This window comes from Gavialis gangeticus, unplaced genomic scaffold, assembly GCF_001723915.1.
Source record: "Gavialis gangeticus isolate Ggan-Ray unplaced genomic scaffold, GavGan_comp1, whole genome shotgun sequence".
Classification (NCBI taxonomy): Eukaryota; Metazoa; Chordata; order Crocodylia; family Gavialidae; genus Gavialis; species Gavialis gangeticus.
Genome location: NW_017728992.1, coordinates 43,108,488 through 43,121,205, shown reverse-complemented (window position 1 = coordinate 43,121,205; position 12,718 = coordinate 43,108,488). Strand labels below are relative to the sequence as shown.

The window sequence follows — 12,718 nt, the reverse complement described above, 5'->3', positions numbered from 1 at the left end:
CACCCTCCCTCCCCCTCCCCATGTACCTCCTATGAGAGGGGTTACAAAAAGATCAGACCTTTGTTTACTATAGATCCTGCATTTGTTAAAATATTTTGAAAAAGCAGAATATTTATTTTAAATCAAATATTAATGAGGGACACAGATGACACCAAATCAGATGAAGCACACAAAATATACTATATAATATACTGCTCAGAAAGAAAATTAATGTTATATTTGAATTAGGTAAACTATCCAACTCAACATGTTTATAAAGGAAGAGCCAAAAAGTGTGGCTAAATCAACTCTTCCCCCAGTACAATGCAGAATAGCAGTCTGTGAACCATCCAATCAGGGATTGAGCAATAATGCAAGTTGAGAAACAAATTAAATCAAAGAGAAGTGAAGACAAAGAAGAGAACAAGGCCTGCAGCATTTTTAAGAACTGCAACTGAAAGTGTGGGTCAGCAATTTTTGATACTGGAATTATGTAAAGTGCCTTTCACATGCCCTCTTGCTACATGTACACAATACCAAACACCACATATTTCTGTATTTAAGTCTAAGCTAGATAAAGTATTGTGTTACCTTAGTGTTTGTGAATATTTTCCCAAATGTCCTGCAAAGACGCCAGAAAAACCTGGAAAACTCATGGACACAAGCAGTTGAGGCAACATTGATTTTGCCCACTATTTCTATAAGCTGTGGTAGCCTAAAAACAGTAAACAGAAGCACATTAGAAGCTAGCCACCTCTTTTTCTTCTCTCTGATAACCCTTACACAGGTGCTGCTCTTCCTACACCAATATCCTGCATCATTCCAGTTCTAATCCTGGTAATAATGTCTAGCACTTGAAGACATAAACACTGTGAATTTTTCACTTAAAATGTATTTCTAGTAGGGCTGTGCAAAGCTTCAGTAGCCAATCTGAGCTGAAGGAGATTCGGCCCAATTCGGCAGCTGAATTTCTGAATTGAATTGGGAGACCCGTTAATCTCTCTGAATCAAAATCAGAAGCCTCCGAACTGATTCAGAGAGATGCAGAGATTCGGCCATAGACTGTACAGGCAGGCACTAGGCAGTGCCAGTGGGAGCAGCTGGATGAGTCCCGGCTTGAGCCGGCAGCCCCAGGAGAAGCTGCGGTTCATCCGGCTGCTCCCCCATAGGGGTGAGGCACGTAGTGCTGGCAGCCCTGGGAAGCCATGGGGGGGCTCAGGGAAAATGATCAGGGGCTTCCCCCCAGCTCCTGGTTTGATTCCTCAGTTCCCGGTTTGATCCCCCAGCTCCCAATCATTTCCCCCAGCCCCTGCGGCTTCTTCCAGGGCTGCCAGCACTGCGTGCCTTGCCCAGGGTGGGGCAGCTAGGGGAGCAGTCAGACAAGCCACAGCTTGAGCTGGCAGCCCCAGGAGAAGCTGCAGGGAAGCCCGTTAGTTTCCCCAGCCCCCGATCAATCCTCCCAGCTCCTGGTTCGATTCCCCCCACCCCCGTGCTTTCTTTTGGGGCTGCCAGCACTGCCTGCCTCACCCTGGCAGGGGGCCAGCTGGGGGAGCAGCTGGATGAGCCATGACTTCTCCTGGAGCTGTCGGCTCAAGCCAGGGCTTATCTGGCTGCTCCCTCAGCTGCTCCTGCCAGCATTATCTGCCTGTTATAGTCCATGGCCAAATATCTTCTGATTCGGCTGAATCGAATTGGGACAGTGATTCAAATAACCAAATCGAATCACTTTCCCTCCGAATCGCTGAATCTGAAGTTAATACTTTCCACAGGCCTAATTTCTAGATCATGAAGAGATCTTTATGCACTTTGCTACTTTTTAGAAAAAAATATTGTTTATGATCGCTTAAAAGGCTGCATTTTCCTGATCACATTTGGCTTTGAAACTTGACAAAAGCTGAGAATTCCATTTTAAGGTATAGAAAGTTAAAAAAAAAAGATAGTAAAAATATTAGAAAACTTGCACTTTCCACATTTGCACTTTCCACATTTATAAATTGCTTACAAGACATGAAAGATTTGGATTGTGGGACAAAGAGGATAACTCACAATTGATTGACAACCCATAACAAAGTCTCCCAGCCTGTGGTACCCTCATGTTCCAGCTGGTAATCATAAAGTTGAAGCAACACTGCTAGCTGTTCACGGCTTCCAACAATAGTGGCTACATCTTGCAGAGGTGATGCAGGCCGTGGGAACCTAGTCACTGTAATAGCAAAGGGAAAATAGCCATGAAGAAAACAAGAAAAAGTAACTTTGAGATGATGTCAGTAGATGTAAGCTAGTTATTAAACTGAATTTTTAAATCGAAATTTGCACAGTGATTTGAACTTCTAACACTGTCAAAGTACTTAACTTTTTGTAAAGCATAATTCTTATAATAGATGGGGAAATGGAGATAAAAGGAAATCCCAAAGATGACACAGCAAAACTGCAGTAGAACAAGGAATAAAAAACTAGGTCTCTCAATACCTAGTGCTATCCTTTAAGCCACAAATGAATGTCTTCTCTATATACTCATATAAAGATAATTTGATGCTTTGATAGCCAAACATTTTATAATTCCATTATCCAAATAAAATTAATTTACAAAACAACAGGACAAAGGAGAACTTTGGTCAGGCACTATTGAGAGCTCTGTGGATCTATAGGCTAACAACAAAACTACTAGCCTAAGAACAGTTTTAAAATGCTAACTAAATTGCATGAGTGCTTTTAATATTCTCAGATCTACAGCACAGATACAAACATAAAACATTAAAACTGTGAGAATATGATCTCTCTCCTATAGCTCAACTCAAAAGCACGCTTAGGCTTCCATCAGATGTTACCAGATGAATGGGAAGTCCATGTATTACATTCTCTCCTTTTGTTAAGGACAAATGGTAGAATACCTTATATCCCAAACTTAGCAATTTCAGCAGGGGAAAGGTTCATCTTTGAACCATAATCAGTGAGCAGTTAACAGTTACGTACTTCACTATGACAGTTAACTTCCCAAAGTCTATTTTTACACCTAAAATATTACCCATTTTTGCATGCTTACATAAAGTTATTGTTTGTATACAGCTAACTGTCCAAACATATCATATACCATTACATGTTTCTTATATAGTAATAATCAAGAAAAGTCCTAAGATGCGTGTAATTAAGCATACTTTTCAGTCTGGGAGATGGTTGAAAGTATTCAATTCTCATCAAGCTGTTGTGTAGGTAATCAATAGCTGAAAGAATCACTATTAGTTAAAAGTTTAACACTTCACTAGAGTGTTTTACTCAGGAGAGACTATGGGAGCAAAAGCTACTTTAAAGGATTTAAAAGTTTTTTCTGGCTGTTAGTAAAGAGCTATTCTTTCAGAGAAACCTTCAGGAAGACCAACTTGGAATGCTTTGTATTTGCCTTCTGAACTTTTTATTTTTAGAAAATGCTTATAAAAATAAGGATGATTCTTTTTAAATAAGTTAACTGGTTTCAATACAGAAGGGGAGAATGACAAATATATTAAATCTGGATACATGAAAACATCATTTAGAGATCAATCATTTTATAATATGTAATATTTGTGTTAGAAAAGGTGGCTTACATTTTTCAGAATTCATTTGATGGCTCATGGAGCAAAATAGGTCTTTCGCCTCAAAAAAGTCACCAGATTATGTAAGCAACATACCCAAACTGCACAGCTACTCTGAGCAAAGACCATGCTCTGCCTGTACCTTGCAGCATCAACTGCTGCTGAGTTGAAATATTTCAGAAAGACGCAATGTAATTTCTTTTAGATTGAATCGATGCCATTTTGAACTTCCTCATTCTTCTGCTGTTCATGTAGATTTGCTAACCATTTTTAATCATATTAGCTCAATGATTCTAATAGAGCTGAATCCTATGCCAGTAACTTATCTAGGGCTGACCCTACTTCTCAGAAAATTGATGCATTTTTCCAAATATGGGATAATGGAACAAACAGGACATGACAAAGCCTCACATGTTCATGGTAGGTATACTATATCTATATATCCATCACTGACTCAGATATACAAATCCACAGCACAGAAGAACTTTTGCAAGGACACCTAGCTTAGAAACATATAACAGCAGAGTATGAATGGGAATGATTTAAGCTTATTGCATTACATTTTCCACATGAGAATCTCACATACCCATGAAATCCCATTACTTTAATGTCAGGTATACACTGTTCCTACATTTCTTCCTATGCTTCAAAATCATTTTAATATCTGTACCTTGTTTGCAAAGAAAACAATCTTTCATAGAATTGTTTGAACTGTGTACCTTCTATCTGTGGCACATCGCCTTGGAGCTTAGCTTTGCTTGTGAAAGGTGCGTTTTGTAGCACCAGTGCAAACAGTGAAGGAATCAAGGACTGCAAAGCAGAAAGATACAGGTGGAGTTTATGTTCATCCAGCCCATGCTCTCCTTCCTGAAACATGCATGAAAGATTCATTAGGGTTTTTTCATACTTTTTTTTTGCTGATTTGCTGTTTAGGCATCCATTTATCCTCTATCACCCCTGTATTTCAGGATCTCTGAAGAAGTATGTATGGAACACTGCTGATGCACTGCTTTCTAACCTGTAATAAGACTTTACTTGTGTGCCTTTACTTATACAAGAAAGGAAAAGGAAAAGAGAAATCAAACAGAAGATGCAATCAAGCTATAGTTGTTTAGTTAAAAATCTATGCTATATTCAAAACTGTATTTTCTGGTAAAAAAAAAAAATCAGTGATTTACTTAAAGCCTGTTTTGATTCTAGGACCTGAGAAAGTGATAAATCAAAGCATTTGGGAGTTTTTCCTTAAAAAATTTTTTATTAAACATGAGCAGAGTCACCTACATGGCTCTTCTATTTAAACATAATAAATGGTATGTATTTCAATTCTGAAGTGTGTCCATCAGGTAAAGGTACACAGAAAACTCAAATACAGTGGACCCTGAACACCTACCCTGAGTAGTTTTTCAATCTTATTAAGCAGCGTAGGTATAAGATGAGACTGTAAGTTCCCCAGTTCTGTAGTCCAGGCAGCATAGGCAGGCAAAAATACCTGATGTGTTGCACTAACAACTCGTTCTGAGGGATCTCCCAAAGCTGAAAGCAGCAGTTCAAAACCCTGGCAGAACATAGCAAACATGGATTAGGAATGTCACATTTTACCCAATTTCCCCATAGCTCATACTGAGAAGTCGCCTTATGATACAAACACAGACTGGAAAGAACACACAGGCTAGGTTACTATCGCTTGGTATTTTTCTAGTTACTGCCATCCATATGTAACAGTATTGATCCCATACAACACTGATACAGGCATTCTTCCATACTCTTCTGCCTCACCTTGCAATGGGAATGATCTAGAAATGAACCCGAATGAAGTATAAAATTTTGAGCTTGTATGAGGCTTATCCAAGGTAATACTGATACCTGAGCATATGAATAAACTTTTATTTTAGCCACTTTAAAAGGGAGAGGGAGTGTGCAGCAGCAGTTACAATCTAACTGTTAGGTCAGCCTGATCCTCTAGATGTACTGGGTAAATCACCCCAACTTTATCCTTGAATGAAACAGGGTTAAAAGCTAGAGTAGTTTTGCTACACTGGGAATGGCTACATAGGATATCAATAAAATTGTTACATTGATCCATACCCTTTAAATGTAATTCTTGTTTTAGTTATGGTGAATAGCTAGTGTAATTTACAGGTTTTGAATAACTGTCCCTAATTTATATGAAAAGTCCTAAAATAACCAAAAGTACTGCATTCAATCCTGAATGATACCTGTTGATACTTGTCTGGATCATCAATGTATCCCATAATAATGCCAAGACTTTTGATCACAGCTTCTCGTACCAGATCTGCCTTATCTTCCATTAGCATCTGTTGCAGCATAGAAAGCACCAGTGAGCTACGAATCTCTTTCTGAAAGCAAGGAGAGATATTTTTGCTAAATAAGATAAATCCATATGTGGTCCTTGGGTACATACTTTACATTCCTACACATACTCTGGATTTCAAACAATGATTTTTAAATCACAAAATAACCCAAGGACAGCTTTCCACATTTTTACTGGTGAGGATGCTGCATAGAAATAGAGTCCTAATAATGTACGGAATAAAGTATGCTGTGTTACTACATACACAACTCCAGTCCTTTTAGAACATTAAACTGACAAGAACACACAATCATTTCCTGCTGAATTATTACAACTACTTGTAATATTTTAGGATGTGCTTGGCTATCGCAAAGTATCAGCAACTGATTTACCATAAGGACTTGTCCCTTAGCCATTTCAATGTCAAAGGTGGCAAACAACTTGGCAACAATGCAGGTTAGGTATTTGTTTAAAATGAATTGTGAAATTTTGACCAGGGCTGGGAACAGCCTGGTGATGATGCAAGAAATTCCAGATTCAAGGAAGTCACAAATTTCTATCCTGCCTGAAGAAAAATACACCGTCGGACTGGCTGTCTTCCTCTACTTGTTCAGTTATTGGGGAAGGCAAATAAGATAAAGGTGAACCTCACTTCAGAAACTGATGCCTCTCATAAGAGAGCACAGAGACCTGCTCCGTACTCCTGTTCCTTCACCCCTCCTTCCCCCATCTCTTCCTGCAATACCAAATCTGGGAGAAGGCTGAAGACCCCATGGAGCTGGAAGAGAATGAGAGAAGCTGGAGGGGTGGGAATGCTGATATGTGAACAGAAAGGACAGGATTGATTTGAGGGTTGGTGGAAAAGATTAAAATGCTGGGCAAGGGAAAGTATAACTATGGCGAAGCAGCAGCAGGGGTTAAAGTACACCTTACCCTATAGATATGGGGAAGCTGTCACCACTCTCATATATACCTCCCCAGAGGGGAGCAGTTACAATGAAGATGCCTTTCCTTAAAAGGAAACAAAAAAGGTACAAGTAATGATGTTTGGGTCAACCTCATGATTTTTGATTCCGGTGGGCTGGCAATGCTTAAATTAAATAGTAAATTGGTTTGGGCAGGTAGCAAAGATTAAGCTAAATTTATGATATTTTTCTAAATTTGATAAAAAAATCTAAATGCAGCTAAAGCCAAAACACCACACAGAATGTAGTCTCTACCAAACAGCAGAGGCCAAATATTATTACTCAGCAGTATCTGACTTACGCCAATTTCTTTCCAACACATAGAAACACTATTTTCTGATATTTCTACAAGTACCAAGCAGTGTTGTACATGAACACCTTTCAATACCAAGTTAATACATTTTCTCAGCAATGGAAAAAAAATCTAAAAAAATATTATAGGCCTTGAAACAGGAAAGCATCTATATAAGAGTGGTTAAACAGTGGAACAAACTACTCAAGAGTAGCCCTGGGATCTCCAACACTTTTATGTGGTTAGACAAACACGCTTGGCTGGGATGGTTCAGACTGGAATAATCCTCCCCTGGACAGGGGGAGGGAACAGAAGACCTTTTGGAGTCCTTTCAGCTCTGTTCTTTTATTATTTTATATTCAAGAAAGCACTTAAATACTTGAGCAAGACTGGGGATGAAACAGAGATGGGATGCATTTTGTGCTGAAGATTTTCTGTTATTTTAATCTATTTCAGAAGCTCCATAGTTTAGCTAGCTCCTGACTAAATTCTGTTTCCCATGCATATGGGTGTCACCCTTGAGGTTAAAAGCTCTTGTGTGCCAGAAGAACTGTGGTAACAGCTGTCAATTTTTTTTTTAAATGTCCTGCATGTCTCAACTTGGTCTACAAATACCTGGTACAAACAGGGTCTGGCTTGTCCATGAGTGTGGATAGAACGCCCCCTCACTTTTAACTCAGCCAGAGCTACAGTAAGCTTAACTGTAAGCTATTTTGCAGTGTAGATCAGGACAGGCTGCATAATCTCATTCCAAGGTAAACTCAGAAGTATTTTAAGAACTTTTTCCATGCTTTGTTGACTAACATGTGTGTTGAAGCAGCAGTATTTCTTTATAGCAAGCTTCCTGTTCCATCCCCTCACATCTAGGAAATCACATAATTTCACATGTGTGCCACCGTTTAATTATATGAAATACAATGCTATACGAGTCCAAAAATTCCCCATACAACATCCTACAAATTATTTTTCCATTTCTCTTTCACACAAATGGGGTACAGCAACTTTCAAAACCATTTGTTATGCTTTTGGTTTTCTTCTCTCTCTTTTTTTAAAACAGGGAGAAAGCATTAGCCAAATACTTACAGGAAGGTAAGGTGCTAGAGCTCCACAAGACTCTGCCACTAGTAGTCTTCTCTCCGGGTATTTATGATTGATCTGGTAAAGAGAATTGGCACAGTTATGTACCCTATTGCGAGCACTCCTGAAGAGGTTACCAGCATGGGTGCAAGATACCAGATTTTTCTTTTTTCTTTTTTGAACACCAGTTATCTGTTGGGGAAGAGAAACATGTCTTTTGTTTCCCTGTGCTCTTGTGAGAGCATGAAGGACAAGACAGATCTTCAGCTCCCTTACAATGTCAAGGCAGTGCTAAGTGGGGAATCCAAAAACAGAGGAGAGAAAGTAGACTGCAAAATCCACATGGAACAACTATCAGAGAGATCATTTGCTGCACGCTTAGGAATCGTTCTGGGTTTGTGTCCATGTGGGTTTTATTGGAGATGACTGTGAAACAGTTTCCCCTCCAGAAGGTTGAAAATTACTCTCTTGAACTTGGCAGGTGGCTTAAGAGATGGGTACAAGCCAGGATAGCATTTGACAAAGATCAGCATTTTCATCCACAATGCAACCTAAGAGATTTGATATGAGCACATTTCTGAAGCAGGCAGAGGGTGTTTCCACTCTGCAGGAACAAGCTTTTGTATTCAGTTGGAGAGAAGCACCAGCCAGTTGGAAATAGAGGAAGACATTATCCATGTAGATACTTTTTGTGAACAAATGGCTCCACTTTTTGAAAGTCTGTTTTGGGGCAGTGAAAAAAACAAAAGGTTTGGGGGTCCTGTCAATACGATAAAGAAAAGTTCTTGATAAATCTAGGGGATGCAGTTTCTTTTCTCCCCTTGCACGGTATTAGGTTGGGAAAAGACCAGGCAGATCAATTAAGTGGTGTAGGTTAATTTTCAAGCCATCTTTGGAACAAACTTTGGACATAGTCTTAGGTCTCCATTCTGATGGAATACTGTATATATGAGTCTTGAGGTAAGCTTTGCGTACTTATGAGACACTCTTCATGGCTTAACTGATAGTGCCAAAGACCTTTCTTTTCTTTTCTTTATAAAGATGGAAGTGGCTCAATGATCATTGAAAAAGGCTCAAATGGAGGCTCCATAAGCCTCAGGAGAACTAAAGGCCCCAAGGAAACCAGTTCTTTGACTTGTTGATAATTGTGCAGCAATTATGATTGTGCAGCAGATATGATGCTTTGGAAATATGGATATCAAAGTCCTGACTGAGAAAACTAACAGATGCTTATATTGGAACAGAGAACCAAAAAATCTGAATACCTGCCAGGCACCTTTGAAAGATGGTTATTAACGAACTAGTTAGCTCAGCAGGAATATAACCTTAGGGATTTGTTTTCGGTGCAATAAATTTGTCCTAATCAAACAGTACTGTGCCTTGGAGAACTGGTCACTGGTTAAACTCTAGCATCCTCCCTGAAACTGAAGTTGGCAGGGTTGCATATGCTGCAGATGCTTCATTCAACCCCCTGGAATAGTTCCAGTGAATTGCAACAGACCCAAGACCCTTTTGTGAAGGGAAAGAAATCCATCTTTCTCCTACTCCAAGAAAGGTGATTGCTAGGGACCCAAGCACACAGGAGGTACATTAGTAAGGTTAACGTAATTTAGAATAAATAAAAAATTAATCAGTACATGTTTGCTTTTCAAATTTTAAAGAAAAATCAAATCACTGAACTGGTGGAAGTCACTACATAAGCAATAAGTAAGGCCATATTATGCTATGCAATTCCTTTAAAAATGCACATAGCTTCCACCTGAGTAGCAAACCAGAGGGCTCTAGTGTAAATGCAACATGTAATTATTCATCAATGTCATCAAAATTGCTAACCAACGAGAATCCAAGTTTTCAGGAAGTAACCAAAAAGTACGAATGCAAAACAAGATTAAAAATAGATCTAGCACAATTTTTTTTCTTGCTTTTAATACATTAATAAAAGTATTGGTTCAAATAAATCCATCCTGTGCTCCTGTGGGACAGGAGGTATGTCTCTTGGTATTGACAGCAGTAGCAAAACTGGTCTAATGCTGACAATGTCTAGAACTAGAATATTGATTTTAGAGAACTTCAGAAGTGACTATCCCCAGTATTTGCAATAGCTGAAATACCTAGAGCTCCTTTTAAGTGTGTTGTGGGGTGCCACACAATGTTAGCACTGTTTAGGTTTGCAAACATGATTCACAAGATAAACTCAGAGATTTCAAACAGAAACCCACAGTTGTGGTTTTTCTGAGTTCTTTGTAACAGAAAAAATCTGCTCTATTATTTTTCTCAAGTCAAAAAAAAAAAAAGTAAAAACTAAGGCTGGCATTTTCTGAGGGGCACCTTGAGTCTATCCAGGGGTGCCTTCAGTTTCAAGTTTGAGAACCACTGGTCTAATGCGACTCTCACATAGTTCTTGGTGGCTGAATGAATGGCTATGTTTTACAAAATGGAGAACCACAAACTAAACATTCAACTGGAGAAATGAAAGGGCAGAAGCAAGTTTAACCATCTGAATCTTAAAGCCTATGACAGGATGTAGATTCCACCCCTCTCCCCATCCCCTTCCAGATAAATGAGGAAAAGCACCTCTCCCATACCCTTGCTGTACTTTGTCTGTAGCTCCTACATCAGACAATGAGGTTTCTAATCAAGTTTGTAAAGACTCTAGTGAGAAATGAGTTCCTTCACAATGGAAAGGGAAAGAAAGCAGTGACTAGAATTGAGAAGTTGGTGGCTGGGATGTTGGTGAAAACTTTCATGAGCACTTGTCGCAGACCAGGCATTGGCTATGCCATTGTCAGTGACGAGTCCTGTTTGAACCATGCTCAGGAGGCATGGTGCTCAGTAGAAGGACGTATGGGAGCATTGGGGGATTGACAGACTGTTCTTTTTAAAGAATGTCCTTTAGATGAAAAAGGTGAAACAGTGGTTTAACCCGTTTGGAAAATTCAGCCTACAATCTTTGGAGAGAGCAGATTAGACACTTTTGGTTCCCATCTCACTGCCATTGTCAACAAAAAGGAAGAAAGGAAAAGTCAACGGTCATCTTGCTCTTCAGACTCTCACATAGCAAAATGGGTGGCAGAGTGTACATTCATGATTAGTGAATATTACTGAAATTATCTTAAATGCATGTTCCAAAATACTGAATTCCTATTAAAATCTTTTAATTGCTGCTTTAGATTCTTTGACCTTTGATTGTTTTGCATTACACATCAACTAATTTACTAAGTCCTTAGAGATTACTTAGGGTGCATATTACACTGCAGATAAGTAATGAATATGTTTTAAATTGTATTTAAGATGTATGAGTTTTTAAAACACTACTCTCTAGTGAGTCAGAACTGCCTAAGACTCGCTGTCTATAAATACAATTCGTATGCCAGTATAATACTGTAGCTTAGTATCAAGGACTAGAATTTTATGATTCTTTAGCCAATTCCTCTTGCTCTTGCATTTGGCAGTTACTAAGAAATGTACTATACAATAAGACAGAAACATCCCAAATTCACATTGCAGGGCAAGTATTTTGTAGACTCTTTAAAAAGTCTTAGGCTGCAGATAATTTACTGATGTAAAAAAAATTACAGAACATCCAGTTACCTGTTCCCAACATTGTGGTAAAAGCTCAGCTTCTACGCGTGTTGGTCCAACATGTCGGGCAAATGCCACACACCCAGTCAGTATCATCTGTCTGAAACACATATTCAAGTCTTTAACTTGTTGATGCATTTCCCTACAATAAATTTGTGCCTTTAAGGGGCACATTAAGACAAGCAGATACAGCAGGCTGGAGAAACTAGTTAGAAGATACTTATGGTAGGGACAGAAAAAATAATTCAATTGAGTTATGGGGCATCAGCTGATACAATGCAACATTTGTTCTGCTCTGTCCCACACTAATTGGAAGCTAAAACAGGACAGTTAAGCCCCAAGACTGCCAAGGCCCTACAGTATAGCTTATGCCAACTATAGGACAGAGTGGACAAAAACACTTATTGTAGACTTGGCACTAGGTCCCCATGCAACACAATACAAAATAAAATATTTAGGTTAAAAATTATAAAAGATTCCTGTTCACAGTAGTAGCTGTATGAATTTTATATATATGAGTAATAGTTATAGCAGACTATGTTTTTTCACAACACACTGGTTTGCAATCTTGCTTGTAGGCTGATTGGCTTGTAGGCCAATTTGTAATAAATACAAATTACATGTTCAACCTTTTTGTCCCATGGACCAGATGGGTGGTGCCAGGTCCCTCTGCGGGCTGGATCTGGCTGTGGATGGTTACATAGCTCGACCCTGATCTCTGTCTACTCAGGTAGGGGTTGGGGCAGGAAGCAGCCCTAATTTGGATATGTTGGGGGTGGGGAGGTTGGGGTGGGAAGAGGGGAAGGGGGCCAAGAGACCCTGATCTGGACATGTGGGGCAGCACAGAATGGCCCTGGTCCAGACCAGCTGGTGGGGAAGGAAGAGAGTGGCAGACGGCAGGTCAAGCGGCCTCAGCCTAGACATGCATGTGGGAAAGCAGCCT

General features: G+C 39.4%; 1 protein-coding gene across 4 annotated transcripts in view; it reads right to left on the bottom strand.

Moving 5' to 3' along the window:
• The window catches only part of KIAA1468 (KIAA1468 ortholog), a 168,138-nt gene that overhangs the window by 43,178 nt on the left and 112,242 nt on the right, over positions 1-12,718 (bottom strand). For all 4 annotated transcript variants that reach the window (XM_019521674.1, XM_019521650.1, XM_019521665.1 and 1 more), the window contains 7 exons: positions 11,785-11,875; positions 8,200-8,271; positions 5,765-5,905; positions 4,939-5,103; positions 4,268-4,415; positions 2,026-2,182; positions 571-694 (listed from right to left, as the gene is read on the bottom strand). In XM_019521674.1, coding sequence (XP_019377219.1) covers positions 571-694; positions 2,026-2,182; positions 4,268-4,415; positions 4,939-5,103; positions 5,765-5,905; positions 8,200-8,271; positions 11,785-11,875 — 898 coding nt within the window. The remainder of the gene's footprint in view (positions 1-570; positions 695-2,025; positions 2,183-4,267; positions 4,416-4,938; positions 5,104-5,764; positions 5,906-8,199; positions 8,272-11,784; positions 11,876-12,718) is intronic.